Source organism: Chrysemys picta, unplaced genomic scaffold, assembly GCF_011386835.1.
Source record: "Chrysemys picta bellii isolate R12L10 unplaced genomic scaffold, ASM1138683v2 scaf627, whole genome shotgun sequence".
In the NCBI taxonomy this organism is placed as follows: domain Eukaryota; kingdom Metazoa; phylum Chordata; order Testudines; family Emydidae; genus Chrysemys; species Chrysemys picta.
In genome coordinates, this window is record NW_027053334.1 from 1439 (window position 1) to 28395 (window position 26957).

General features: G+C 53.0%; 1 protein-coding gene across 1 annotated transcript; it reads left to right on the top strand.

Moving 5' to 3' along the window:
* The first annotated feature begins 2979 nt into the window (after nucleotides 1-2979).
* Nucleotides 2980-24240, top strand: LOC135979057 (maestro heat-like repeat-containing protein family member 7). The gene is made up of 11 exons (XM_065579662.1): nucleotides 2980-3137; nucleotides 8742-8905; nucleotides 9013-9150; nucleotides 10567-10681; nucleotides 12495-12635; nucleotides 14845-15021; nucleotides 20728-20883; nucleotides 21765-21866; nucleotides 22136-22238; nucleotides 22683-22742; nucleotides 23749-24240. The coding sequence occupies exons 1-11, from the start codon at nucleotides 3015-3017 to the stop codon at nucleotides 23931-23933; spliced, it is 1464 nt and encodes a 487-aa protein (XP_065435734.1). The 5' UTR covers nucleotides 2980-3014; the 3' UTR covers nucleotides 23934-24240.
* The last annotated feature ends 2717 nt before the right edge of the window (nucleotides 24241-26957 follow it).

Genomic DNA, 26957 nt, shown 5'->3' on the forward strand with positions numbered 1-26957 from the left:
GAGCCCATTCATCTGGGCCAGAGCCCTGCCTATGGCCCACTCTACCTCATAGAATCATAGACCTCAGGAGATCATCTAATCCAACGCCCTGCTCAAAGCAGGACCAACCCCAACTAAATCATCACAGCCAGGTCTTTGTCAAGCCGGGCCTTAAAAACCTCTAAGGATGGAGATTCCACCACCTCCCCAGATAACCCATTCCAGTGCTTCACCCACCCTCCTAGTGAAATCATTTTTCCTAATATCCAACCTAGACCTTCCCCACTGCAACTTGAGACCATTACTCCTTGTTCTCTCATCTGCCACCACTGAGAACAGCCTAGCTCCATCCTCTTTGGAACCCCCCACCCCCTGCAGGTAGTTGAAGGCTGCTGTCAAATCCCCCCTCACTCTTCTCTTCTGCAGACTAAATAAACCCAGTTCCCTCAGTCTCTCCTCATAAGTCATGTGCCCCAGGCCCCTAATCATTTTCGTTGCCCTCTGCTGGACTCTCTCCGATTTGTCCACATCCTTTCTCTTGTGGGGGGCCCAAAACTGGATGCAATACTCCGGATGTGAACTCACCAGTGCCGAATAGAGGGGAATAATCACTTCCCTCAATCTGCTGGCAATGCTTCTACTAATGCAGCCCAATATGCCTCCCTACATGCCACATCCCAAGATGCACTGGGGCTCATCCAAACCTGATCCCAGCTCCTTGTCAGGCGTGGTGGGAGCTTCCCCAGAGATTAATGCAACAAAAGGCATCATTGCATCTGTGCACCAGTGCCAGCCCCTGCTGAGAACTAGAGAGTGTATCCGTGCTGTGCAGTATTGTGCCCCCGTGGACTGCCCGGCTGGCCTCTGCCATGCACGGCAGTTCCTGATTGCTGACTGGATACTGTGCTGCCCAGGTGCAGTAACCCAGCCCTGTCCCGGCAGAGTGGGGTTTGCCTCCACTCCTGGCTGGGCCAGTCCTGGCTGCTCGGCCACTGACTGGAACCACGCTGGGCAGCAAAAATGGTTTCACTGGCGGGTTTGTTTCAGATGTTTGGGAAGTACCTCAACGGATCCGAGCGCATGGACTTCCTCTGCACTGCTATTGATAGCATGAAAGACACCAGCGTCCATGACTCGGTGGTGGCCAGGCACATGCTGCATGAGATCCTGATGGTCCCCGGCCCAAGGCTGGAGAGGGTAAGAGCTGCAGTGAGAACACCCTGCTGGGGGAGCCCATCTGTGGGAGACTCTAGGTGTTATTGGGGGGCAGGTCTCTGGCTTGTGCAATGTGGGGGGGAGGGGGGGTCAGTCTAGGTCAGGGATCTCAAACACACGGTGCATGGGCCACATGCGGCCCGCGAGGTAATTTTCTGCAGCCCGCGAGCCCCTCGCAGCCCCCGCTCCTGCCCTCCCCCAGCGTTTACCTAGAGCGGCTCTGGCCCGACGTGCACTGGGGCAGGGCAGACTCCCTGCCTGCCTGCCCTGCCCCCGCGCCGTGCCGGGAAGCGGCCGGAACATGGGGAAGAGGGGGCACATTGCTGTGTGTGTTGATGTTGCTTCAGGCACCGCCCCCAGCAGCTCCCATTGCCCGCGTTTCCCCATTCCCGGCCAATGGGAGATGCTGGGGGCGGTGCCTGAAGCAACAGCAATACATACATCCCGGAGCAGCGCGGGGGCGGGGCAGGGCAGGCCAGAGCCCGCCCCCCGAACTCCTCCTGCAGCCGAACGCCCTGCCCTGAGCCCCTTGCCGCATCCTGCACCCTGACCCCCTGCCACAGCCCTCCTGCACCCCAACCCACTGCCCTGAGCCCCCGCCGCACCCTGACCCCCTGCCCTGAGCCCCTGTCGCACCCCACACCCCTCCTGCACCCCAACCCCCTTCCCTGAGCCGCCTGACGCACCTTGCACTCCTCCTGCACCCCAATCCACTGCCCTGAGCCCCCTGCAGCACCCCTCTTGCACCCCAATCCCCTGCCCTGACTCCCTGCAGCACCCCTCACCCTTCCTGCACCCCACACCCCAACTCCCTGCCCTGAGCCCCTGCCACACCCCACACCCCTCCTGCACCCCCTGGGGGCAGGGAGGGGGCGGAGTTGGGGTGGGGATTTCGGGGAAGGGGTTGGAATGGGGGCAGGGAAGGGGTGGGAAGAGGCGGGGCAGGGGTGGGGCCTCATGGAAGGGGTGGAGTGGGGGTGGGGCCGAGGGCGGCGGGGGGAGGTGTCAGTAATGCGGCCCTCGGGCCAATGTACTAGTCCTCATGTGGCCCTTGTGGTCATTTGAGTTTGAGACCCCTGGTCTAGGTGATCACCATGGCCACTTGTGGCCTTGCAGTCTATGAATCGATAGGCTGGGAACTGATCCTGTGCTCTAGGTCTGGGGCTGGCAAAGAGGATCTGGGAGGGCAGATGGCTTTCAGGTGCAGCAGGTCCCTGGCACCCCAGATCAATAGCAGTGCGAGGAAGCCGAGGCCCCCATCTCCTCATTTCCCTTCCAGGTGTCGGAGGCTGTGATGAGCATTTACAAGAACCTGGACTCCATCAGCCAGCCGCTGTCCCGGAAGGAGCTGTTCAGGACCCTTCTCGTGCTGGGCAACCAGTACAGCGAGGAGGTGGTCAGAACCCTGCTGGGCTGCTCGCTGTCATGTGACAGGTACGGGGCTGGGGCTGCCGTCGCTTGCGCTCCGGGTCCCCCGGACTGGTCCCGCTGCCAGGGACAGGGGAGTGCAGAACCTTCCAGAGATCTCCTTCTCCCTGCAGAGCTGCTGCTTCTCCTGGAGGGTTTTGCAGGCTGGCTTGCCCTGGAGACAGGCCAGCCTGCAAAACCCTGTATGGCATCCCTCAGCCTCCCCTGGGGCTGACACTCAGACCCGGTCCCCAGGCAGCCTGCACCAGCAGCAGCGGGAGGGCAACAAAGAGCTGGCTGGTGCAAGGAGTCCCAGCAGGGTGCCGGTGCCGGGGGGGGGGCGTGGTGCAGGAGGCTGGCGGGGCTCTGACCAAGTGCCGTTGGCTCTCTCCCTTTGCAGTGTTGCTGCGGAGATGTGGCGGATGCTGGCATCCCACTGCCAGACCATAGAAAAGGTCCTAAAGGAGCTGCTCAACACGCTGCGGGAACAGCCGCTGCACCACCATCATGTCTCTCAGAGAGAGGCCCCCTTGGCTGTAAGTATCAGCCCCTGCAGCAAGGGAAGGAGCGCCGTGTGTCCCCATCACTGCCTGAGGGTGTCTCTCAGTCTCCCACTGGGTATAGTCATTGGGCCGAAGAGAGAGAGCGTGACTCTAGCCAGTGCTATAGTCGAGCCGGAACACGCCGAAACGCTCTCCTGGTGCTATTCAGCAGCACTCCTAGAACCACAGGGTGAGAAGGGATCGCAGGGTCAGCTCGTCCAGCCCCCTGCCACGAGGCAGGACTTGTTGTGTCTAACCCACCCCAGACAGATGGCTCCAGCCTCCTTCTGAAAACCTCCAGCGAAGGAGTTTCCACAAGCTCCCTAGGCGTCTGTCCCATCGTCCTACTCTTCTTACCGTTAGGAAGCTTTTCCTGAGGTTTAATCTACATCTGCTGTGCTGTAGTTTGACCCCATCGCCTCTTGTCCTGCCCTCTGTGGAAAGAGAGAACAACTTTTCTCCATCTTTTTTTTATGGCAGCCTTCCAAGTATCTGAAGACCGTTATCAAGTCCCCCCTTAATCTCCTCTTTTCCAAACTAAACATAGCCAGTTCCTTCAGCCTTTGCTCGTATGGCTTGTGTTCCATCCCTCTGATCATCTTTGTTACTCGCCTCTGGATCCATTACAGTTTCTCCACATCCTTTCTAGACATTGGTGACCAAAACTGGACACTGTCCTCCAGCTGAGGCCTAACCAGTGCTGAGTAGAGCGGTACTATCGCCTCCCATAACTTGCATGCTATACCTCTGTTAATGCAACCTAAAATTGCATTTGCTTTTTTTGCAACAGCATCGCATTGCTGACTCATGCTGAGGTTGTGATCGACCACAGCTCCCAGATCCTTCTCAGAAGTGCCACGGCCAAGCTGGTTATCCCCCATTCTGTATCTGTGCATTTGATTTTTCTTCTCTAAATGTAGCACCTCACATTTGTCTTTGGTGAATTTCATTTTGTTGTCTATAGCCCGGTCCTCCAATTTACCATGATCCCTCGTAATTTTAGCTCTTTCCTCTAAAGTATTGGTGACTCCTCCTAGCTTTGTGTCATCTGCAAACTTGACCAGTTTGCTCTCTCTATCTACATCCAGGTCATTAATAAAGATGTGAAACAACACCAGACAACAATATTGTAATCGAGCCAGAACGCACATAGTAGGCAAGCTAAATGACATGATTCACATCTCCGGCACAACTGTCGGTTACAGCCAGCAGTCCTCTGATGCAGTGAAAAGAGCATTAGGAAATTCTTCTCTTCCTAACTACTTCTTTGAGAAGGCTAAAGGTGCTGACGAAGACAGTAGCAGCCGTGCTTCGACTGCAGACACAAACACAAAAACAGAGCTCTTCCTGTAATGGAGTTCACTGAGGTGGCTATTGCAGTGAGAACGAACTGTGAAGATTACCCTTCAACAGCCAAAGACCAGCTGGCATGAATTCTGGTTAGTGGATGCTGAAGAAGAGGGATTATCCTTGGTTGTCCTGCCATGATGGTAAGCTTGGATGCCTTAACGGTAGCAAAGTTTCATCAGGGTCTCTCCATAGCAGTAGGGTGGTGGTAGTTTTCTGTTTCTCCTTATGGACCTAGCTGAGAGTCCAGATTAACATCTCTGCCAATGAAGATAAAGGAACACAAAGATTCAACTGCAGGTAGCTTTACAGCTTTCAACAGAAGCAGAAACCTCAACTTTTGAAGATGAAGTGGTTAACATGACAAAATCAGAACTTGACACAACTGTGCAGGTAAAGCGAATGGCATATTACATTGCTAAACATGGCAGACCCTACTCGGATCGTCCCGATTTAACTGAATTCCACATACTGCATGGTGTAGATATTGGTATCGGTCTGTGTTCACAATTCAGTGCTACAGACATGCTAGACCCTATCTCATCTGCAATGCACCGAAAGCCTTGCAAATGACGAATGTGCGCTCAGATGCCGGAGAGTGACGGAAAGATAGCCATGTCTGTTGATGAATCAACTACTCTGAGCAATGAATCAACAGTTAGAATCTATTTAAAATGTGACACTTTGAAGGATGATTATCCTCACTTCATGTTTCTTGATCTGATTGCACTTCCACGTCAGACGGCTTCAGGCACTGTAGATTGTGAGCTGAAATGCCTCAATAAATCGAATTCTGATTACAATTACTCTTGTAGTATTTGCGAGTGGTGGTGCTAGTGTTATGCTTCGGAAGAACTCTGGCGTAGCGAGCTGTATTGTGAAGAAGTACCCAAATGTTCTAGCGAGGTAGTGTGTGAATCACAGGTTGGATTTGGCAGCTGCTGAAACGTTAAGTGAAGTAAGAGCTGTAAATCACTTGGAATTCTTTGACAAACTGTATACGCTTTACTGCCGGTCACCTGAAACCAAGAAAGAACAAGAAGAAGGTGTGAGTATCAGCAGAGGGAAAATTACTTTTTGTAGTGACCCATTATTCTTAGATAAAGTGAAAAGGAGGTAGGGCAGCTGTGCAACCGATTTGGAATAGTCAATGCCTAGTGTGACTTTCTTGACTATACTGGTCAGCTGAAACCTCTGTTCAGCTCCACGTGTGTGATTTCATGCAGCACGGCTGAGTGTGAGCGTGGATTTAGCCACATGACTATGATTGTGAATGGCAAATGTAGCAAGCGGCTTATTCTGCATATGTCATTGCTCATGTTTAGCAAGCTCCGTGGCCCTTCATGTTCCATGTGGCATCCTCTCAGCTGTGCCAGAACTTGGCTCAGACATCCTTGTTCTCCCTCTGATTCACAGACACATAAATTACAAGATGGAGAAAGACACTTTGTGGAAATACTTGTAGAAATTAGATAAATGCATTACAGCAGGCCTTTGCTACTTCAGCCCCTGTTATGCCTTGATGTATTTTGTGTTACTTGTGTAACCTACTAGCTAGTTTCAATTTAAAATAAACTTTTATTATTTCCGCCAGATAGAGTAATGTCTATAGTGCAGCAGCATGATTTATTTTGTATTTTCATTAGCCTATAGGCTAAAGTAAAAAGAAAACGTGCTACGCATTCATTGGTTTTTTCTCACTGTACTGTCTAGATTTAGATCTTTTACATAGTGTGCTGTGTACACATTAATGGCATTTCAGCACAATGATTTCAACAGTTAAAATGAATTGAATAGATACTATAGGTGTGTGTGTGTGTGTGTGTGTGTGTGTGTGCGCGCGTGTGTATACCAGGGGTCGGCAACGTTTGGCACGCGGCTCGCCAGGGTAAGCACCCTGGCGGGCCGGGCCAGTTTATTTACCTGCTGACGCGGCGCGGGCGAGGGATGTGCTGGCCGCGGTTTCTCGCCGCCCCCATTGGCCCGGGATGGCGAACCGCAGCGAGTGGGGGCCGCAATCGGCCGAACCTGCTGCGTCAGCAGGTAAATAAACTTGCCTGGCCTGCCAGGGTGCTTACCCTGGCGAGCCGCGTGCCAAATGTTGCCGACCCCTGTGTACACAATTAAAAAAAAGAAAATCCAATACCTTGTTATTTTGGACAGCCAGCCTGTCTCCAGCCATGCCTGGTTTAGCCAAGTAACCAAGTATTACTGTACCAGAAATTCAGTAGACAAATAAAATGTGAATTTGTATAATTCATGTTTATGAAAATCAATATTTTAGTGGCATTCCAGTACCTTCCGATTTTGGACTACACCACTGTCTCTAGCCGAGTGGTTAGGGCACCCAACTGGGAGACCCGGGGTCTAAACTCTGCTCCAATGACTATTTAAGTGTTCCCAAGTAGAGATAGATACCGAATTCCCTTTGGGGGTGGGGCTTAGGCCACACCCCTCTCCTCAGCATTTCCTATTGGCTGGTTTAGGCAGCTCCCCACTCTTAGCTTCATAGATTTCAAGGCCAGAAGGGACCTCTGTGATCATCTAGTCAGATCCCCTGCATGACACAGGCCAGAGAACTGCCCCCAGATCATTCCTAGAGCAGGTCTTTGAAGAAAAACATCCCATCGTGATTCAAAAATGGTCAGTGATGGAGAATCTATCACCACCCTGGGTAAATTGTTCCAATGATTAATTACTCTCACTGTGACGTGTATGCCTTATTTCCAATCTGAATGTCTACCTTCAACTTCCAGCCACTGGATCATGTTAGACCTTTCTCTGCTAGACTGAAAAGCCAATTACTAAATATTTGTTCCCCAGGGAAATACCTATAGACAGTAATCAAGTCATCCCTCAACCTTCTCTTTGTTAAGCTGAATAGATCGAGCTTCTTGAGTCTCTCACTGTGTAGGGTGACCAGATTTTATAGGGACAGTCCTGATTTTAGGGTCTTTTTCTTATATAGGCTCCTATTACCCCCCAACCCCCGTCCTGATTTTTCACACTTGCTGTCTGGTCACCCTATCACTATAAGACAGGTTTCTAATCCTTTAATCATTCTCATGACTTTTCTCTGAACCCTCTGCAATTTATCAACATTCTTCTTGCATTGTGGGCACTGGAACAGGACCTAGGATCCCAGCAGTGGGTCACACCAGTGCCAGATACTCCCACTCGAGATTCTTCTGTTTATTTATCCCAGGATCACATGAGCTCTTTTGGCCACAGCGCCACACTGGGAGCTCCTGTTCAGCTGATTATCCACCAGGACTCCCAGGCCCTTTTCAGAGTCTCTGCTTCCCAGGAGAGAATCCCCCGTCCTGTTCCTAGATGTATTCATTTACAATGAGCCATAGTAAAACACATACTGTTTGATTGCCCCCCAGTTTACCAAGCGATTCAGATCGCTCTGTATCAGTGACTTGTCCTCTTCATTATTTACCACTCACCCAATTCTTGTGTCAGCTGCAAATTTTATCAGTGATGATTTTATGTTTTCTTCCAGGTCATTGATAAAAATGTTAAATCGCGTAGGGCCAAGACCCGATCCCTGCGGGGACCACACTGGAAACACACCAGTGCAATGCTGATTCCCAGTTTACAATTACATTTTGAGACCTGTCAGCCAGTTTATAACCAATTCATGTGTGCCACGTTACTTTTGTATCCTTCTAGGATTCCGATCAAACTGGAGTGCGGCGCCAACTCAAGCGCCTTACAGAAGTCTACATACATTATGCCAATGCTATTTCCTTTCTCTACCAAACTTGTAATCTCATCGAAAAACAGATCGCAATTATCTTGGCTGGAAATATTTTCCATACACCCATGTTGATTTGCATTAATTAAATTATCTTCTTTAATTCTTTATTAATTTAATCTTGTACCAGCCGCTCCATTATCTTGCCTGGGATCGATGTCAGGCTGACAGGCCTGAAATTACCCAGGCCATCCCGTTTACCCTCTTTAACAATTGGCCCAACTGACTCTCCCTCTGGAGCGTATATGGAGCCTGGGCACTTAACTCAGGGCTGTGAGTCCACTGGGCAGCAGGGCACATGAAGCTAGGCATGGCAACGCTGAGCCGAAGTCCCTTCTGTGGTTCTAGCCAAGGTCACACAGGCTAGGAATTGAATCCAGCATCCCAGGCCTTAGCCCCCAGCCCACCCCTCCTCTCTAGGTGCCTCGGGGGAGCGTGGGAAGGGCGAAGGCCCTGCAGTGACATCTGTCTCCTGTTCTTGGCTGCAGGCCACCAGAGCCCTGTACGAGATCTTCAAGGAGCAGAACTGCAGGCAGCAGGTGAAGGAGCTCTTCCCTCAGCTCTCCATCGCCCTGCTATTCCAGATCACATACATAGTGGAGCTGTCCATGCATAACCAGGAGGACACGCCCGCACCCCTCAGCCCTGTCAGGTACCACCAGCCCGACACCCCACCTCGGTTCTGAACCGTCGCCCGCAGGCACGCGGCAGGGCCTGGCCTGGGCTCGCTCAGTAACAAGAGGCTCGCTCTGCATGCAGGTGTGCGGTGGATGCCATGCAAGCCTTGCTCCAATGTGCTGGCTACAGGGACCAGACCACGTTCATCCACAAGCAGGGTGGCTGGGGCATGCTCGTGAACGCCGACATGCACCACAAAGGCGTCTTGGTGCTTGCCCGGTGAGTGTCTTGTCCCTGGGGCTGCTGCCCAGAACTGACCGCAGTAGCATCTCCCGTCCCTGGGCCCAGGACACGGCCACATCGCCTTCCCCGCTGGGTGAGACGCGGCTCCCAATCGCCTGCGTGGAAGAGGCCACAGCCTCTGTGCCGTTGGCCGAGGGGTCAGTCGGCTACTTCTCCACCCTGCGCTGCCTGGCGTAAACCGCTTCCTGCGTGGCTCTGGCAGGCGTGGCTGGGCAAAGACAGCCTCCGTCATGTCTGTCTGCAGCATTGGTGTAGCCCTGTCAGGCCCAGCACATGAGAGAGACAAGGTGGGGGAGGGAATATCTTTGGCTGGCCCAGCATCTGTGTGTGAGAGAGAGACGCTAACACAGAAAGCTCTAACACTTGTCTTAGACCAATCTAAGATATTCCCTAACCCACCTTCTGTCTCTCATCACCCAATATCTGGGCACATGAGAAAGGCCACCGAGCCCACCGACGCCCTTCTTTGTCTGCAGTTCTCTTGCAGCCTATCACGGAGTCCCTGGGCAATGCTCTGGAACTGCTCCCCACAAAGCCAGTCAGGACTTTGGGGAGCCTCCTCTCCCTCGGAGCAGACTGTCTTCAGGGCAAGAAGCTCACACGGCTTCACCTTCCTGGGTCTCTCCTTGGAGCATTCAGCATATGCCCCTCCGTGCGCTTCCCACAGCGAGTCCCCCCAGGTGGGGTCCTGAGGAAGCCAGAGGATCCTGCATGCACCCCCACTTCGCAGTCAGACGTGACTCTTAGCCAGCCAGTAAAACAGAGGTTTATTAGATGACAGGAACACAGTCTAAAACAGAGCTTGTAGGTACAGCAAACGGGACCCCTCAGCCGGGTCCATTCTGGGACCCAGCGAGGCAGACAACTCCGTCCGCACTCACTTCCCGTCCCCAGCCAGCTCCCAACTGAAACCCCCCTCCAGCCCCTCCTTTCTGGCCTTTGTCTCTTTCCTGGGCCAGGAGGTCACCTGATCTTTATTCACCTTTAGCTATCCCCTTGCAAGGGGGGAAGGGCCCTGGCCATTTGTTGCTAGGAGACAGATTGTCAGCCATTTATGCACACTGGAGACTTAAGAAATGCATAGGGGAAACTGAGGCACCCACACAGTATTCAGAGGAGACATTAAGAACGGTCCCACTTGGTCACACAGCCCAGCGCTGCGTGCTCGGAGCTTGGCCTCGTGGAAGGGCTCCCTGTAGAGTGATTAAGGGTCTGGGTCTCTAGCAGTTAGGCTGCTGGGCATTTTAAGCCAGCAGGAACTTGTCCATGCCAGCTGCACGTGACTAGTCACCCGGGATCCCCTGTCCTGTGGCACTGGTCTGGTTAGATTTGTAAATGGAGAACCAGTCCTTGCCCACCTCAATGATGTGGTGTTTGTGTTTCCCATGCCAGGGCCATGGTTTCGGTCAGTTTCCAGGAGCGTTGCTGGATTTTCCAGGAGCTGATGGCCATCCTCAACTGCAGGGATGATAGGCGGTACATCCCGGCCATGGCGTTCTTCATTCAGGTGAGCCTCACCGGCGGGTGAGGGTCGTGAGAACAGCCCTAGCCCAGCGGTGACTGTGGCATGGGACTGACCTATGGCCAGGGGCGGCAGGTTTGTAGAAATGTTGGTGGTGACCAGCAGAGCCCGCCCCTCCAAACTGCCTCCCACCTGTCTAAGTCTCTGGGAGGGAGTTTGGGCGGGGGGAGGAGGTCTGGGGTACAGGCACTGGGCTGGGGTAGGGGATTGGGGTGCAGGAGGGGTGAGAGGTTGGGCCCTGGGAGGGAGTTTGGGTGGGGGAAGGGGCCTGCGGTGCAGGCTCTGGGATGGAGTTTGGGTGCTGGGTGCAGGCTCCAGGCTGGGGCAGAAGGTGGGGGTGCAGGAAGGGGTGAGGGGTGCAGGCTCTGGGAGGGAGTTTGGGGGCCGGAGTGGGGTGTGGGAAAGGGGTGGGGGTGCAGGCTCTGGGAGGAGTTGGGAGGGTGCGGCGCTTACCTGGGGCTCCTAGGCAGGGCGGGCCTGGGGGCCTCCGTGTGCTGCTACCCCCAGGCACTGCCCGCGCAGCTTCCTACTGGCTGCAGGGGCGCTTGGGGTGGGTGTGACGCAGTAGGGAGCGGGGTGGATTGACCTGGATATGTCGGTTAGTTTTACTGGACTGTCTGCATGGGGGATGGGAGAGCAGGGGATGACTTTAGGTGAGGGACAGTACCTGAGCCTGTTAACCTGAGCCAGGAAGGGGGGTGGGGCAAGTCGACACCTTTGCCCTGGAAACTGGACAAAGGGAGAGGGGGAGAGAAGGAGGAGGAGAGAGCCTGCAGGAGGGGTTTTGGTTTCAGTTTTGGGCTGGGTGGGAAGAGGCAGGGAACCCCAAGTCTGGGGTCTAAGATCCTTGCCCCCCAGAGGGACCTGGCTGAAGGGGTCCTGGTTGTACTTACAAGCCCTGCTTGGGACTGTGTTCCTGTCATCTAATAAACCTTCTGTTTTACTGGCTGGTGAGAGTCACGGTGAATCACAGGAAGTGGGGGGTGCGGGGCCCTGACTCCCCCACACTCCGTGACAGTGGGACACAGACCCACCCCACTCAGGGGCCGCAGGGAGGGGCCGGCAGCCATGTGGAGCAAGCAGGCAGGAAGCCGCTCAGCTCCGCTGCACTGCGGGTGGTGAGTGGGGGCCCCGGGCTCTTTTAAATGGCCCGGGAGACGTGGGGGCAGAAGGCGGGGCCGAGGCCCATGGTGCCCAGGCACCGGGGGCCCATAGAACTCGCCGCCCATGCCTATGGCCAGGAGAGGAGTAGGTGGCTCTGGGGTTGGGTGGGTGACCAGGGGCAGGGAAAGCTCCTAAAGCCCTAGGGGTGGAGTCACTGACTCTGGACATTGTTACCGGCCCCAGCTGGTGTTGCGGGGCTGGAGCAAAGCCCAGGGTCGGGTGTCTCTTGTTCCCCAAGGCTCAGCTCCATAGAATGGTCCCTTGTGTGACCTCGGCCCTGAAGCCCCCTCTGACGTCCGTATGCCATGCGCAGGCCGGGCCCATCCACGGCCAATTCACCTGCCCCCCGTAGACCGGGCGGCCCTTTGGAACACAAGGCTGCAGCCCCCTCCCTCCCTGCTCCGCATGCAGCTGAGCCTTAGTGAGGGAGCAGGGTAGGCCTTGATCTCGGCTGGAGCCTCGAGGGCCCGTTGCGCTAGCAGCGTTTCAGTGGGGCACACACGGTGACCAATCGCGGTGCCCGGCGTACAGCGCATGCTGTGCCCGTGGCAGCTGGAGCTAAGGGCCCCTTGGCAGAGATGAGTCGTGAGGGTCCAGCCCCGTTCTCTAGCTTGTTTCACTGTTGGTGTGTTAGCTCCTCCAGTGCCCTGACCTTGGCAATAAGCAGGAAGACGCCATCCTGGACCAGTTGAGTGGGCAGCTGAGAGACCCCAACACTGTGGTGCGCTGGCTGGCGCTCAAAGGCCTCCTGAACCTGTCCCTGTGCCCAGAGAAGGTGAGAGGGGAGGAGGGCTGGGGGATAAACCCAGAACTGCAGGGAGCTGTTGCAGGGCTGGGGTCATTGAAACCTTCCATGGGGACATGGCCCTGGCCTCGAGTCAGGAGCCCTGGCTTCTATTCCTGGCTCTGTCACTGACCTGCTTGGTGACCTTGGGCAAGTCTCCAAGCCTGGCTCCTGCGGGGTGTGTCTCTGGGTGTGTGCAGTACCTGGCACTGCCGGGCCTGATTGTGTCTGGGGTCTCTGTGATCCAAAGAACCCTAGCACTAGATTAGCAGCAGAGCTGTGGACTCTAGACCCCAGGGAATGCTGGCGACACCAGTGATCAGGGACGCCCAGACAGAGCCATTTCGCTTCAATTAGGAACCATTTTTTCCTACAAATCCCCTTTTAAAGCCTCATAGGTTTTAACTGTTGACGTCACGGCTCTGTCCCGCAGCACTTGCTCCTCTGAAGAGCTCTACAGGGGCCTTTTGCTGCTAAGATCTCATAACAAGTTTGATACACACAGTATAGTGAAGGCAGAGAAAACCCTTGGGGCTTAAATACACAGATCTGGCAGCCTGGTAAAGAGGAGACAATCTGAAGGCAACTCTCACTAATGATAATTTACTTACCTTGAGAATAGCGGGTCAGTCCGGTTTATTAAACCCGGACTACGATTCTATCAGACATGGAGAGGGCGTGACTGTAATTCTTTGTCATACACCATTCCCACCGTTCCATGAGCCTCAGCCTGGTTTTCACTTGCTTGTGGTTCATTTTTTCTTCCGGAACCGGTTAGCCTGTATTTGACACATTTTTTCCCTGATGCCGGTTGAGATTTTCATAGATTCATAGATTCTAGGCCTGGAAGGGACCTCGAGAGGTCATCGAGTCCAGTCCCCTGCCCTCATGGCAGGACCAAATATTGCCTAGACCATCCCTGATAGACAGTTATCTAACCTACTCTTAAATACCTCCAGAGATGGAGATTCCACAACCTCCCTAGGCAATTTATTCCAGTGTTTAACCACCCTGACAGTTAGGAATTTTTTCCTAATGTCCAACCTAAACCTCCCTTGCTGCAGTTTAAGCCCATTGCTTCTTGGTCTATCCTTAGAAACTAAGGTGAACAAGTTTTCTCCCTCCTCCTTATGACACCCTTTTAGATACCTGAAAACTGCTATCATGTCCCCTCTCAGTCTTCTCTTTTTCAAACTAAACAAACACAATTCTTTCAGCCTTCCTTCATAGGTCATGTTCTCAAGCTCTTCTCTGGACCCTCTCCAAAAATGTTTTGTGGGGCTGTCTTTGAAAGGTTCAAAAACCAAATACAGAAATGATTGAATCTGGCTTTTAGTAACAGACCAACCCTAGAACTCGTGTGCAAAATTGGCTCCCTCCTCTAGGCTGGGCTGTAAGGACAGGGACTCGGGAGAACCCAGGTTCAGTTCCTGGCTCTTCCAGACTCTCTGGGTGACCATGGGCGAGTCACGTAGCCTCTCTGTGCCTGAGCTCCATGTCTGTACAATGGGGATAGAAATCCTTCCTTTGTGTGCCTAGCCTGTAAGCTCTAGGGCAGGGGACGTCTCTTACTGTGCCTGGAAATCCCCCAGCACAAGCCCTGATTGCAGATAGGCCCTCGAGGTGCTATTTGAACCCCTATAACAATAATAGACTTGATTTATTTGGGGTCAATGTGTTGTGCAGAGAACTTTCCACAGATGATACCCGCTAATAAATACCATCCCCTGAGATCTGGGGTACAAGGAAGCAGCTGCTTATATTGCAGGTAGCCGGGCCTGCTGCCCGTGATCCTAGCTGGCTGTGCAAAGGCTTTGAGGTTCTAACATGTCACCTGGAGGCAGGGGCACTGGAAGACTTTTTATAGTGGAGGTGCTGCACCCCACCTTACCCCTGCCCACACCCCCTGCCACCCCTAGAGCTGGGCTCAGGAGCAGGGCCATGGCTCCAGGAGCCGGGGGCGGGGGAGGTGGATGGAGCAAGGGGACCGAGGCTGGGGCCACAGATGGGGGTTGGCGCAGGGCTGGCAGCTGGGACCCTGTGAGCGGGGCCAGGAGCAGAGCCCCGTGTAAAACCTGGGAGTGCTGCAGCACCCCCTTAGTTCCCATGCTTCTGTCTGCAGGGGAGGTGGACGTTGTTTTGGAAATGGCTTGTGGGTCACTGGAGGGTGTTTTGTAAAGCAGCTCCTCATTTCACGCAGGTGGGGAAACTCCAGCGTCTGCTGCCAGAGGTCCTGGAGCAACTACAGGAGGTAGACAGGGACATCATCGCCGAGGCCATCACCGTGCTGAAAAACATCCTTGCCGGCATGGACAGGCAGAGCGCCAGCCGCGCGGCTGTGCAAGTGGCTGAGAAACTCCTGCCTTTCATTGATGATGTAAGGCCTGGTGGCCCATAGGAGACCGTTCAAACTGCGGACCTGTGAATGGGGGCTGGCGGGTGGGCTAGCAGGGCCTGTGTATGGTCCTAGCCAGAAAAAGGATTGTTGTAAATGATGTGAGCCCATTCCCGCCTTCCTCTGCTACCTCACTCTCCTTCAGAGCGTATGGCAGAAAGGATGGGAACCCTTGTGTCCTGCAGGCCTGCTGACAAGGATCAGGGCAGCCTGGGGACAAGGCTCCCCTTGTGGAAGGACATGCATTCCTGAGTCTGCATGCAGTGAGGGGGCCTCTGCAGCACAGGGTGCTGCAATGCTCTTGCTGGCTTCCAGGGTGACAAGTGATGGTACCCTGGTGAAAATCCTGCCCCTCCTCTCCCTGGCCAGGAATCCCACAGCTGGCCTGGGAGCTCCATAAGGAAACGGCTCCGTTTGTAGGTTCTGCAGCTACCACCCTTTCCTCTCCCCTTCGTTCTCATGGCAGCGCAGCGTCAAAGGAGGGCCTAGTTCTCCCCAGGCCTTTCATAACCACAAACTAGCCCCCGCCGACACGTTCACCAGACTGATGTCCAGTCCCCCACTGGATGGTGAGATCCAGCAAGTGGGCAGGAGAAAGGGGCCCATCCATTACTGCCTTCTAGGGGTAACCCCCAGTGGGGGCTCCTGGAGCGTCCACCCACCTCCCCAGCTTTCACAACACTAAATACTACCCTCAGCCCTGCCGAACTTTGCTGGGACCCTGCCGCTCTTTATTTAGTAGTGGCACAGGCCCGGCTCAAGCTGTTCCCAGGGTCTCCTGGACCCCAGCTGCAGGATCTCGCCCTGGTGCGAGCCCTTTAAACCAAACCCCTCTCGGGCCCGGGGGGAACAGAACAGGTTCTTTATGGGGGGGGTGTTAAATCCAAATAGCGTTAATGAACACAACGCCCATCACCAGGGAAAGGCAAATAGGCCTCAACAACTGGAGGGAAGACCAGCGAGGTGCCAATTCAACATCTGCCTATGCCCACTGCAGTGCAGCTCTGATGCCCCCAGACCGCTCCCATAAGTTTTGTGCAGAGCCTGCCCGGCTGCTCTGAGCTGACACCGGGGGCAGGAGCAGCTGGCTAGTAAGATTAACATGGGATGGAGTCTAGCAAACAAGCCAGGCTACCTGTGTAATGGCATGTTACCCTGTATGATACTGTTCGACTACTAGGTGATGCTCTGTAAAATACCTTATTTCAATGAACCTCAGCTGTATCCAGCAGAGCATTAACGGTTCTTATGATGAACCCATCTGCAGTGCTCAACTTTTGCCAGGGCTTAGCCCTGGCACCTCTGGGCTTGCTGCATCAGTTATGATTGTAAAAAAATTGCTTGAGCCCCAGCACCTCTTTCATTACAAATTAAGCACTGTCCATCTGGTGTGTGTAAACAAGCTCTGTAGGCAGTACATATCTGGTGCAGAACATGATATGGTGTCAGGAGTAAACTAAGAACAGAAACCAAAGGAAAACAGCAACACAGGTTGCAGACAGAAGGAACAGCAACGAAGTTTGCAGGACCTCATCAACATGCCCCACTCTGATTCCCCAGAGAACGTCACCTTTCATAACCCTTCACAATGGACAGACTGGAAACAATGTTTGGCACGATTTTGCATTGCAAACAAGCTGCACAAAGGAACTGGGGATATACAGGTATTGACTTTAATTTAGGCTATGGAGAAGCACGCAGAGCATATCTTTACCTCCTTTGACTTTACTGAAGACCATCACAAAGACAACTATGCAAGGGTTGTGGTTAAGATTGATGCACACTTTATAACCGAGGGAAATGTGGTTTATTAAAGAGCATGTTTTCAGCAAAGAATTCAAGAACCAGGGGAAAATGTTGAAAGTTTTAGAAGACCTCTGCATCCCCTGGCTGAAAACTGTGATTTGGGGAATGTAAAACATGAAAATTTCAGAAACAGGCTGGTTATTGGGTTAAAAGATAAAAACCTTTCATAGAGACAAGCCAGGTGAGGTCTAAATGATATTCCCTCACCTACCTCTAATATCCTGGGACTGTCACAGCTATAACAACACTGCTAAAAACCTTTCACAGTAGCTACCGCCGAAGAGAGATTTAACTCTACCCACAGCTATACAGCTAGCAAGAGTCAGAATTAGTCAAACAACAGGCAAAAGCAAATTGAAAAACCTGCAACTAGCTTAAAAGCTACAAACAGACACTTAAGTGTTAAAAGTCTTTCTCATAAAATCCCTGAGGTAAGGAGAGAGAATTCGCAGGCTAAGAGGGACAAATGCCAGTCTACATGCACAAGGTGTGGAAAAGTCATATCCCAAGGGATGATACATGTCCAGCCAGAGGCGCATGCTGTAATAAATGCCTGAAATATGGACATTTTGCAGCTGTTCGTTGCACTGAAGCAGTCAGGGAGTTGACTCATATTGCAGACAATCAAGACCCATTGATTCTGGGATCTATCACTTGTGATGACATGGCGCCCGCCTGGAGAGTGACATTGAATATTCAAAGCAAGACTATTGACTTTAAAGTTGACTCGAGAGCTGATGTCACACAGCTCTGACCCTCCCTCAAGGGATTTTGAACTGCATGGGCACCGAACCAATTTACAAAGACAAAAGCTTTGCGTTCCGTGTGTATGAGATCAAAGACCAACAACCTTCTCAGCTGCAGTGTAGCAGCCATGATGGGCCTAGTGAGAAAGATGGAAGAACGTGAGGATCTGATGCTATTGGGCTTTTGAAAGGTGATCTAGTCCAAATCAACTTAAGAGGCAATGCTGAACCAGTGAACAACCACCTCTACAAGAGAGAGAACTGGGAAAGACTAGCTGCAGATTTTTGTGAATTCAGAGGACATCATTGCCAGGTCATTGTGGACTACTTTTCCAGCTATATAGAAATAATGTACTTGAAAGACATAACATGTTGCAGTGTTATTGAGAAACTGAAGTGTACGTTTGCTCATTTCTGTATCCAGAACAACTAGTGATGGACAATGTCCCACAATTCACTGCAGCAGAATTTAAGTCAGTCTGAATGAAATATGATTTTGCTCATATCACTGGCAGCCCAAATTACTCACAAGCGAATGGAGAGGCTGAGAGAGCTGCGCAGACAGCCAAAAACATCTGACAGCAGGAAGATCCATTCCTTGCTCCTCTGAATTACAGATCAACACCAACAGCAGCTCCTGCATCTAGTCTAGCACAACTCCTCATGGAAAGACAACTCAGAACTACTGTTCCAAGAACCTACTACGAAGTGGCCAGACAGGAAGAGCGCAGCCAAATCAGATAAACAGGCTAAAAGAATCATAGAATCATAGAATATCAGGATTGGAAGGGACCTCAGGAGGTCATCTAGTCCAACCCTCTGCTCAAAGCAGGACCAATTCCCAACTAAATCATCCCAGCCAGGGCTTTGTCAACCCGGGCCTTAAAAACCTCCAAGGAAGGAGATTCCACCACATCCCTAGGTAAAGCATTCCAGTGCTTCACCACCCTCCTAGTGAAATAGTGTTTCCTAATATCCAACCTAGACCTCCTCCACTGCAATTTGAGACCATTGCTCCTTGTTCTGTCAACTGCCACCACTGAGAACAGCCGAGCTCCATCCTCTTTGGAACCCCCCTTCAGGTAGTTGAAAGCAGCTATCAAATCCCCCCCCCTCATTCTTCTCTTCTGGAGAATAAACAATCCCAGTTCCCTCAGCCTCTCCTCATAAGTCATGTGCTCCAGACCCCTAATCATTTTTGTTGCCCTCCGCTGGACTCTTTCCAATATTTCCACATCCTTCTTGTAGTGTGGGGCCCAAAACTGGACACAGTACTCCAGATGAGGCCTCACCAATGTCGCATAAAGGGGAATGATCACATCCCTCGATCTGCTGGCAATGCCCCTACTTATACAACCCAAAATGCCATTAGCCTTCTTGGCAACAAGAGCACACTGTTGACTCATATCCAGCTTCTCGTCCACTGTGACCCCTAGGTCCTTTTCTGCAGAACTGCTACCTAGCCATTCGGTCCCTAGTCTGTAGCAGTGCATAGGATTCTTCCATCCTAAGTGCAGGACTCTGCACTTGTCCTTGTTGAACCTCATCAGGTTTCTTTTGGCCCAATCCTCCAATCTGTCTAGGTCCCTCTGTATCTGATCTCTACCCTCCAGCGTATCTACCACGCCTCCCAGTTTAGTGTCATCTGCAAACTTGCTGAGAGTGCAGTCCACACCATCCTCCAGATCATTAATAAAGATATTAAACAAAACTGGCCCCAGGACCGACCCTTAGGGCACTCCGCTTGAAACCGGCTGCCAACTAGACATGGAGCCATTGATCACTATCCCTTGAGCCTGACGATCTAGCCAGCTTTCTATCCACCTTACAGTCCATTCATCCAGCCCATACTTCTTTAACTTGGCGGCAAGAATACTGTGGGAGACCGTATCAAAAGCTTTGCTAAAGTCAAGGAATAACACATCCACTGCTTTCCCCTCATCCACAGAGCCAGTTATCTCCTCATAGAAGGCAATTAGGTTAGTCAGGCACGACTTCCCCTTGGTGAATCCATGCTGACTGTTCCTGATCACTTTCCTCTCCTCTAAGTGTTTCATAATTGATTCCTTGAGGACCTGCTCCATGATTTTTCCAGGGACTGAGGTGAGGTGAACTTATGAACACGTTTACAACAGATGTCACGCAGAGAACTGCCTTGTCTAGAACCTGGTGCCCGGAGGTGACATGTAACTGCTGATTGGGGTCACCGTTTAAAGGTTCAGCCACTCCCAGAACAGCTGAAGTCACCCCGTCCCCAGGCTGCCCCCTCAGCCTCACCTCCCAGAAAGCAGTGGCCCCTCCCTACAGCATCCAGCTATTGCTCCTGGTTCTCCCTGCTTGGCACAGCTCGCCCAGCCTCCCTGGTCACTGGACTGGTTCAGCTCTGCCAGCAGCCATGCAGGGCGGGGGCCCAGCAGCACCATGTGACCAAGCGGGGCTGGCTCTGATTTAACAAGAAACCCATGCACAGGAGTGGGGCAACCCTCAGCCCACTCCGAGCCCCTGGAGGCTGGGTGGCTTCCAGTCATGGCTTCCAAGGCCCCCTATCTGGGAACTCCTGCACATTTACCACTCCTTGGCCCTGGGTTAAATCCACCCCAGGTCCCTGTGCGTGGCTTGAACAAACACCAGTGTAGGAATTTGCCCCCCACGCTTGGCCCCCTTGGCCTGGCTAGAGGGCCGCTGTGGGTCAACAGCAGTGTGAGCTGGGCCCGCAAAGCGGGAGGACAAACGACACCCCCTCCTTCGCTCTTTGAATCTTTCCTCATCACTCCCTCTCTGCCGCCCCTGTCCTGGCGCTGCTCTGCCCTGAGCATTCCCCCTTGGCTGACACAGGTGTGTGTTGATGTCAGTGTGCCCAGAGCTGGCTGTGAGAGTCCAGGGGCAGTCTCACCCCACCTTACTGCTCTCCCTGGCCGAGAAGTTACCAGGCCAGCCCCTCAACTGGTGAAAATCTGCATCTCTATTGCCGTCAATGGCGCTATGCCCATGAGACTCTGGCCCCAGCTGTGGCTGTATGGCTGGGGGTGAGTTACCAATACCCCCTGCAGGGCAGACATCTCTGGCACAGTGAGCGCTCGCCCCGCTGGGTGAGAATGACTGTCACAGCGTCTCCTCCCCACGTCGTCTCTTGCAGGTGTCCAGCAGGCTCCGGGTGCTCTCCATCACCCTCTTTAAACACCTGCTGGAGCTTGTAAGGGGGCTCGACAGGAGGCGGATGAAGGCGCATGTGCTCCAGAGCCTGGTCCCGCTGCTCCTCCTCGTGCATGATGAGCGTCCCAACGTGTCCCAGGTGAGGCCACGAGCTGGAGCCTGCAGCGGATACCGTTACAGAGTGACCAGTAATTTGTTTTGAGGGGGCAACATGTGACACCCCCTCTTTAAAGGGTCTCGCTGACAGAGGGCAGGTGCTCAGTGCTGTGACAGTCAGGCGCTCAAAATCACTTGAACGTTGAGTGCAGTAGCGCCATGACCATGGCGCCCCACCCAACTGCTGAGTCTTCCCTGCATCCTCTGAGCCCAACACTCCCCCCCTGCAGCCAGGCTGAGAGATTGGGTGGTGGGAGGGGTCGCCTCACCACTCCTACAGCCACTGGCCTCCGCACATTCCCTGGCTGTGCTGGTGGGAAGAGCACAACCCTGGCCATGGCCCCTACCAGGAGCAGGGCTACCCAGTCTCCAGATGGTGCGCAGGACGCAGTGTGCCCTTGGCCAAGCGGCCCGTACAGCCCGTACTAGACATGAGATGCCCAAGCCGCCCCCCCTCCCCCCGCCCCAGGTGTCTCTGCACATGCTAGTGCTCATGGCCACCATCACTTGGGAGCCAAATGCCACCAGCACTAATGAATTCACCCTCCTACCCACCGTGAGGTGGGGAACTGAGGCACAGCATGAGGCCTAGCGCCTCAAAAGTATTGATCACCCATAGGCATTAGGCACCTAAATCCCTTTGCAGCCCTGGGCCTAAGCAACTTGCCTGAGTTCCTGCAGGGAGAGCTGGGAATTGAGTCAGGTCTCCAGCTATTGCCTTAGCCACACCACCGCCCTTCCGCAAGCAACCTGGGGCCGGGAAGCGTTCAGCATGCACGGTCTCCCCCCCTCCGGGTAACGAGGCTAGTGGCTTCCAGCTCCCGTAACCGTGGCCGGCTCGCCCTGGCCCCACTTGTTTTGCAGGTGTGTTGGGACACCCTCAGCAGTGCGGCAGAATTCCTGAAGTGGCACCAGCTTGGTGGCTTCATCCAGCGCAAGGATACCTGGCAAAGCTGTGACTGCCTGGTGAGGGAGCCCTCAGGTCATTCACTGCGCAGCCCTCGTGGTAGGAGCGGGGGAATCGGTGGATAGGGCACCCCCCATTGCCCAGCTCTGTGCCCACACTGAGCCCCAGCCCTGGGACCACTCCTGGCCCTGGGTGTAGTCCCTCTGCGTGATCCCCCCCGGCACAGGAAAGAGGGGTGAAAAGAGGACATGCGCTCCACACACCTGGAACCCGGCCTGCGGGACGGAAAGGCCTTTAATAACCTTGTGCTCCCTTGTTCTGGTCCTAGCTGACGCGCTACAAGGGGAGAGCCAACAACTTTCTGTGCCAGACCATGGCCTTTCTGGAGAACCCACAGACTCCACTTAGACAAGCGGCCATCAGGTTCATAGGTAACCACAGAGCAGGGGTCCCTTTAACAGGGGGGCTGGATCTGGTCCCAGGCTCTCCTCAGTCCCTGTCAGCAGCGATAAGTAACCCTTGGGCTCCTGATTGTCCAATGCAGGATCAAGGGTGTCAGAAGTCCGCAGGAGCAAGCTCACCCCAAACTGCCCTGATCGGCTGATGGGCCCCCTCTAACCCCATTGCTCCCCATGCAGTCCCCATTCCCCCCCGCGTACCCCACCATGGGCTCTTGGTAGTGAACCCTCAAGGTGCTGTGCTCTCCTTTGGCAACCAGCCCTGTAACCATCCCTGGGGACTCACCCTTTGCCCTGGGGACTCGGGAGCACCATCCTGGCCAGTGAGGGGCGGGGGAAGCGAGGGGTTGCTTGGAGGGTGACATTTGACACCCTCGCTGGGGATGCGGGGATGTGACGAGCTGTTTGTATGTGTAGGGCTCGCTGCCCGGCAGCTGGACCAGAGGAGCCAGGACAAGCTGGATGCCATCTGCAACGGTGGGTGGTACCTGCTTTGAGCACTGAGCGCTAGGGGGATGAACGGCCCAGAGCCGTGGGCTGGGTTCAATCTCCGACGCCAGCAACATGATCTCGGGCGAGAGCCACAAAGGGATGCAAAATGTAGATCCCCAAACCCCTGATCAGCTGCCCCCTCACCCTGTCGTGTCTGCTGGTTGGCATGTGCCAGGCACTTAGCCCTGACCTCAGAGCAGCGGCCTGGCAGATCCCCAAACTGGGCCTGAGCTGGCTGGCCTTCAGAGATGATTGCCCCCCCCCCAAACACAGCCGAGGTGGGGTGCTGCCTCCCCCCTTGCACTCACTAGCCCAGTGTTTGGAGCAGTCACCTCCACGTGGGGTGCCTGGGGTGAAGCCACTGCTCCAAATGAGGCAGAGGTGACGTCCGGTCACCTACCTCCTTGCTGCGTGCCCGGACCCCTGGGCAGCGCAGGGCAGAGCAGCATCTCCACATTTGTTGGCGAATGGCGGGGGGCGGGAGTGATATAGCTCAGGCTTCTCACTCCCAGAGCAGGTTCACAGCTGGGCCTCCCAACCAGAGCTAGAGAATGGCTGAGCTCCCTCCTCGGCATTTCCTGGATGGCAGCAGGGCACCTAAAGTTAGGCATAGCCTAACAATGTCCAAGCCCCCTTTATGACTCTCCCCCTCTCTGGACCTAAGTGCCCATCTGTGCATTGGGGGGAAGGCGGAGGGTAAATACAGGCAGGGATGAGGTGCTCAGATACTGCAGGGATGGGGCAGTCCTAGAAATAGTGAGTAAATGGGGTTCATTGGGACTTCTTGCCTGTGTCTGGAGGCTCCCTCATTTGTGGAGGGCAGCAGGGATGTTTAGTGAAGGTTGCTGGTTGTTCCTGCTAGTCCCCTGCCTCCCGCCTCCCAGCCTGCTGCCTCCTTGTCACAGGCCGAGAGGTACAGCGCTGGCTTGGTTTGCTGGGGCTCTCCAGAGCGCTGTGGCTCTGACCTCCATTTCCTTCCTTTCAATCTTAGACCTCAAAGGCTTGCAGCAGGACAGCAACTCCTCGGTCCAAAGCCTGGCTTCTCAGACCATCTTCATCCTGGAGGCGTTCAAGAACCACCCGCCAGCCCACAGCAGCCTATGGACATGCTTTCATAGGATAAGAACAATGTGCACTAAGGAGAGCCCGGTCATTGAAGCTGCCCAGCTGCCCTAGCTCTGGGAAAAGCCAGCCTCCCTTCCCTGGGAGCTTCGTGCCAGACCATGGCTTCTTCCCCATTGGCCGCCTGCTCTGCGCAGCCATGTGAGTAGTTAACTGCTCGATAGCTTTCATCACCATGTACTTTTTGATAGGTTTCCATGCACTGTGTAGCATTTACGTCCCGCCCTCCATCCCCATTTCCAGTCGTGTATGTTTTTGGTGCCGTCAGCCATTTTGAAAATTTATTTTGTATTATTTTTCTGTGTTTGGCCGGGGGAAGGTTGTGTGCCTGTGTTTTGACATATTTAGAGAAAAAGTATGAATGAGTAGAAAGAGAGACTGTAAGGGGTTCACGGCTCCCTCCCCATCCGTCCGGGCGGGAGACCACGCCCTTTGCTATGATACTTCCGGGTACCTTGGTTCAGGGGAAAAGTAGCTCAGTGTTAATGGTTCTAGCCTGCAGTCAGGCCAAGTAATGGTAGAGAGTCTGTTTGCCCAGGGCCCTCAATCAGGGCGGGGCGGCAATCGAGAACGGGCTGTGGCCTACAGGCAGGCAGGCAGAGCAACAGAAGGTCCATTTGCCTGGCCACTGATCAGGGTGGGGCAGCAAGCAAGTAGGGGGGCTCTGGCCTACAGTCCGGCAGAGCTGTCGCAGTCTAGGGGAGGTTAGCTCTCTGGTGGGAGAGTCAGCACAACCGTCTGGCATCCGGATTCAGGTGGGAGCCAGACCAATGCAGGCCTCCTGACAACCACGTGGGGAGGCTACCACTCCTGACGTTGGGTTGCCGGGGGTAGGGGAACCCAGGCCCTCCCACTCACCTACGTCCCATCCCAGGGCCCTAATAGAAGCGGAGTGGCCTGCCACTGGGTCAGCGGGGAAAATCCAACTGCAACACACTGGCCGGCTTGTAGTCAATGACACAGCTGAATCTGATTTGGCTTCCCTGGGCTCCTTCCTACACGACCATTCTCTGTGTACATGGGTTCCAGGGTTGTTGTTTGCTTTGGACCACGAAAAAGTTCAAGGAGCTGAGATTACAGAAAAGTCCCATAAAATGTAAAAGGGCTTAAAGCCAATGGGGTTCTCTCTCTCCCTCTTTCTCTCTCCACATACACCACATCTATCTATCTACCCCCATACACCCCCACATCTATCTATCTCCATACACCACATCTATCTATCCCCATACACCCCCTCTATCTATTTATCTATCCCCATACACATATCTAGCTACATCATCCCCCTCTATCTATCTATCTATCCCCATACACCCCATCTATCTATCTACACACTCCCCCTCTATCTATCTATGTATCTATCCGCATACACCCCATCTATCTATCAATCTACATACTCCCCCTCTAGATAGATAGATAGATAGATAGATAGATAGATAGATAGATAGATAGAGGGGGAGTATGTAGATAGATAGATAGATAGATAGATGGGGTGTATGCGGATAGATACATAGATAGATAGAGGGGGAGTGTGAAGATAGATAGATGGGGTGTATGCGGATAGATACATAGATAGATAGATAGATAGATAGAGGGGGAGTGTGAAGATAGATAGATGGGGTGTATGGGGATAGATAGATAGATAGATAGATAGATAGATAGATAGATAGATAGATAGATAGAGGGGGAGTATGTAGATAGATAGATAGATAGATAGATAGATAGAGGGGGAGTATGTAGATAGATAGATAGATAGATAGATAGATAGATGGGGTGTATGCGGATAGATAGATAAATAGAGGGGGAGTTTGAAGATAGATAGATGGGGTGTATGGGGATAGATAGATAGATAGATAGATAGATAGATAGAGGGGGAGTATGTAGATAGATAGATAGATGGGGTGTATGCGGATAGATACATAGATAGATAGAGGGGGAGTGTGTAGATAGATAGATGGGGTGTATGGGGATAGATAGATAGAGGGGGAGTATGTAGATAGATAGATAAATGTGGTATATGGGGATAGATAGATAGATGGGGTGTATGGGGATAGATAGAGGGGGGAAGGAAGAAGTAGGACCGCTGAAGACTATAGCCGGAGAGGAGATTAAAGATAATCTAGGCATGGCGCAATATCTCAATGAATATTTTGCATCGGTGTTTAATGAGGCCAATGAAGGTATTAGGGATACTAGCACCGTGACAGAGGGGCAAACAGAATGGGGGATTACCGTATCCGAGGTAGAAACAAAACTCGAATGCCTTAATGGTGCTAAGTCGGGAGGACCGGACGATCTTCATCCGAGAATATTGAAGGAATTGGCGCGGGAAATAGCAGGCCCATTAGCGATAATATTTAATGAATCTGTAAACTCGGGGGTGGTTCCGTTAGACTGGAGAATAGCTAATGTGGTTCCTATTTTCAAGAAAGGGAAAAAAAGTGATCCGGGTAACTACAGGCCTGTTAGTTTAACATCTGTAGTGTGCAAGGTGCTGGAGAAAATTCTGAAAGGGAAAGTAGTTGAGGACCTTGAGGTTAATGGCAAGTGCAATAAATTACAACATGGTTTTACGAAGGGCAGATCGTGCCAAACGAATCTGATCTCCTTCTTCGAGAAAGTAACGGACTTATTAGATAAGGGAAATGCGGTGGACCTAATATACCTGGATTTCAGTAAAGCGTTTGATACTGTACCCCATGAGGAATTATTGATTAAACTGGAAAAGATGGGGATCGATATGAAAATCCAGAGGTGGATAAGGAATTGGTTAATGGGGAGAATGCAGCGGGTGGTATTGAAGGGTGAACTGTCAGGTTGGTGGGAGGTTACCAGTGGAGTTCCTCAGGGTTCGGTTTTGGGACCCATTTTATTTAATCTATTTATAACTGACCTCGGAACCGATTGCAGGAGTGGACTGATAAAGTTTGCGGACGATACGAAGGTGGGAGGCGTTGCCAATTCGGAGGAGGATAGGGATATTCTGCAGGGAGACTTGAATGAGCTTGTGAATTGGAGTATCAGAAATAGGATGAAATTTAATAGTGAAAAGTGTAAGGTGATGCATTTAGGGATGACTAA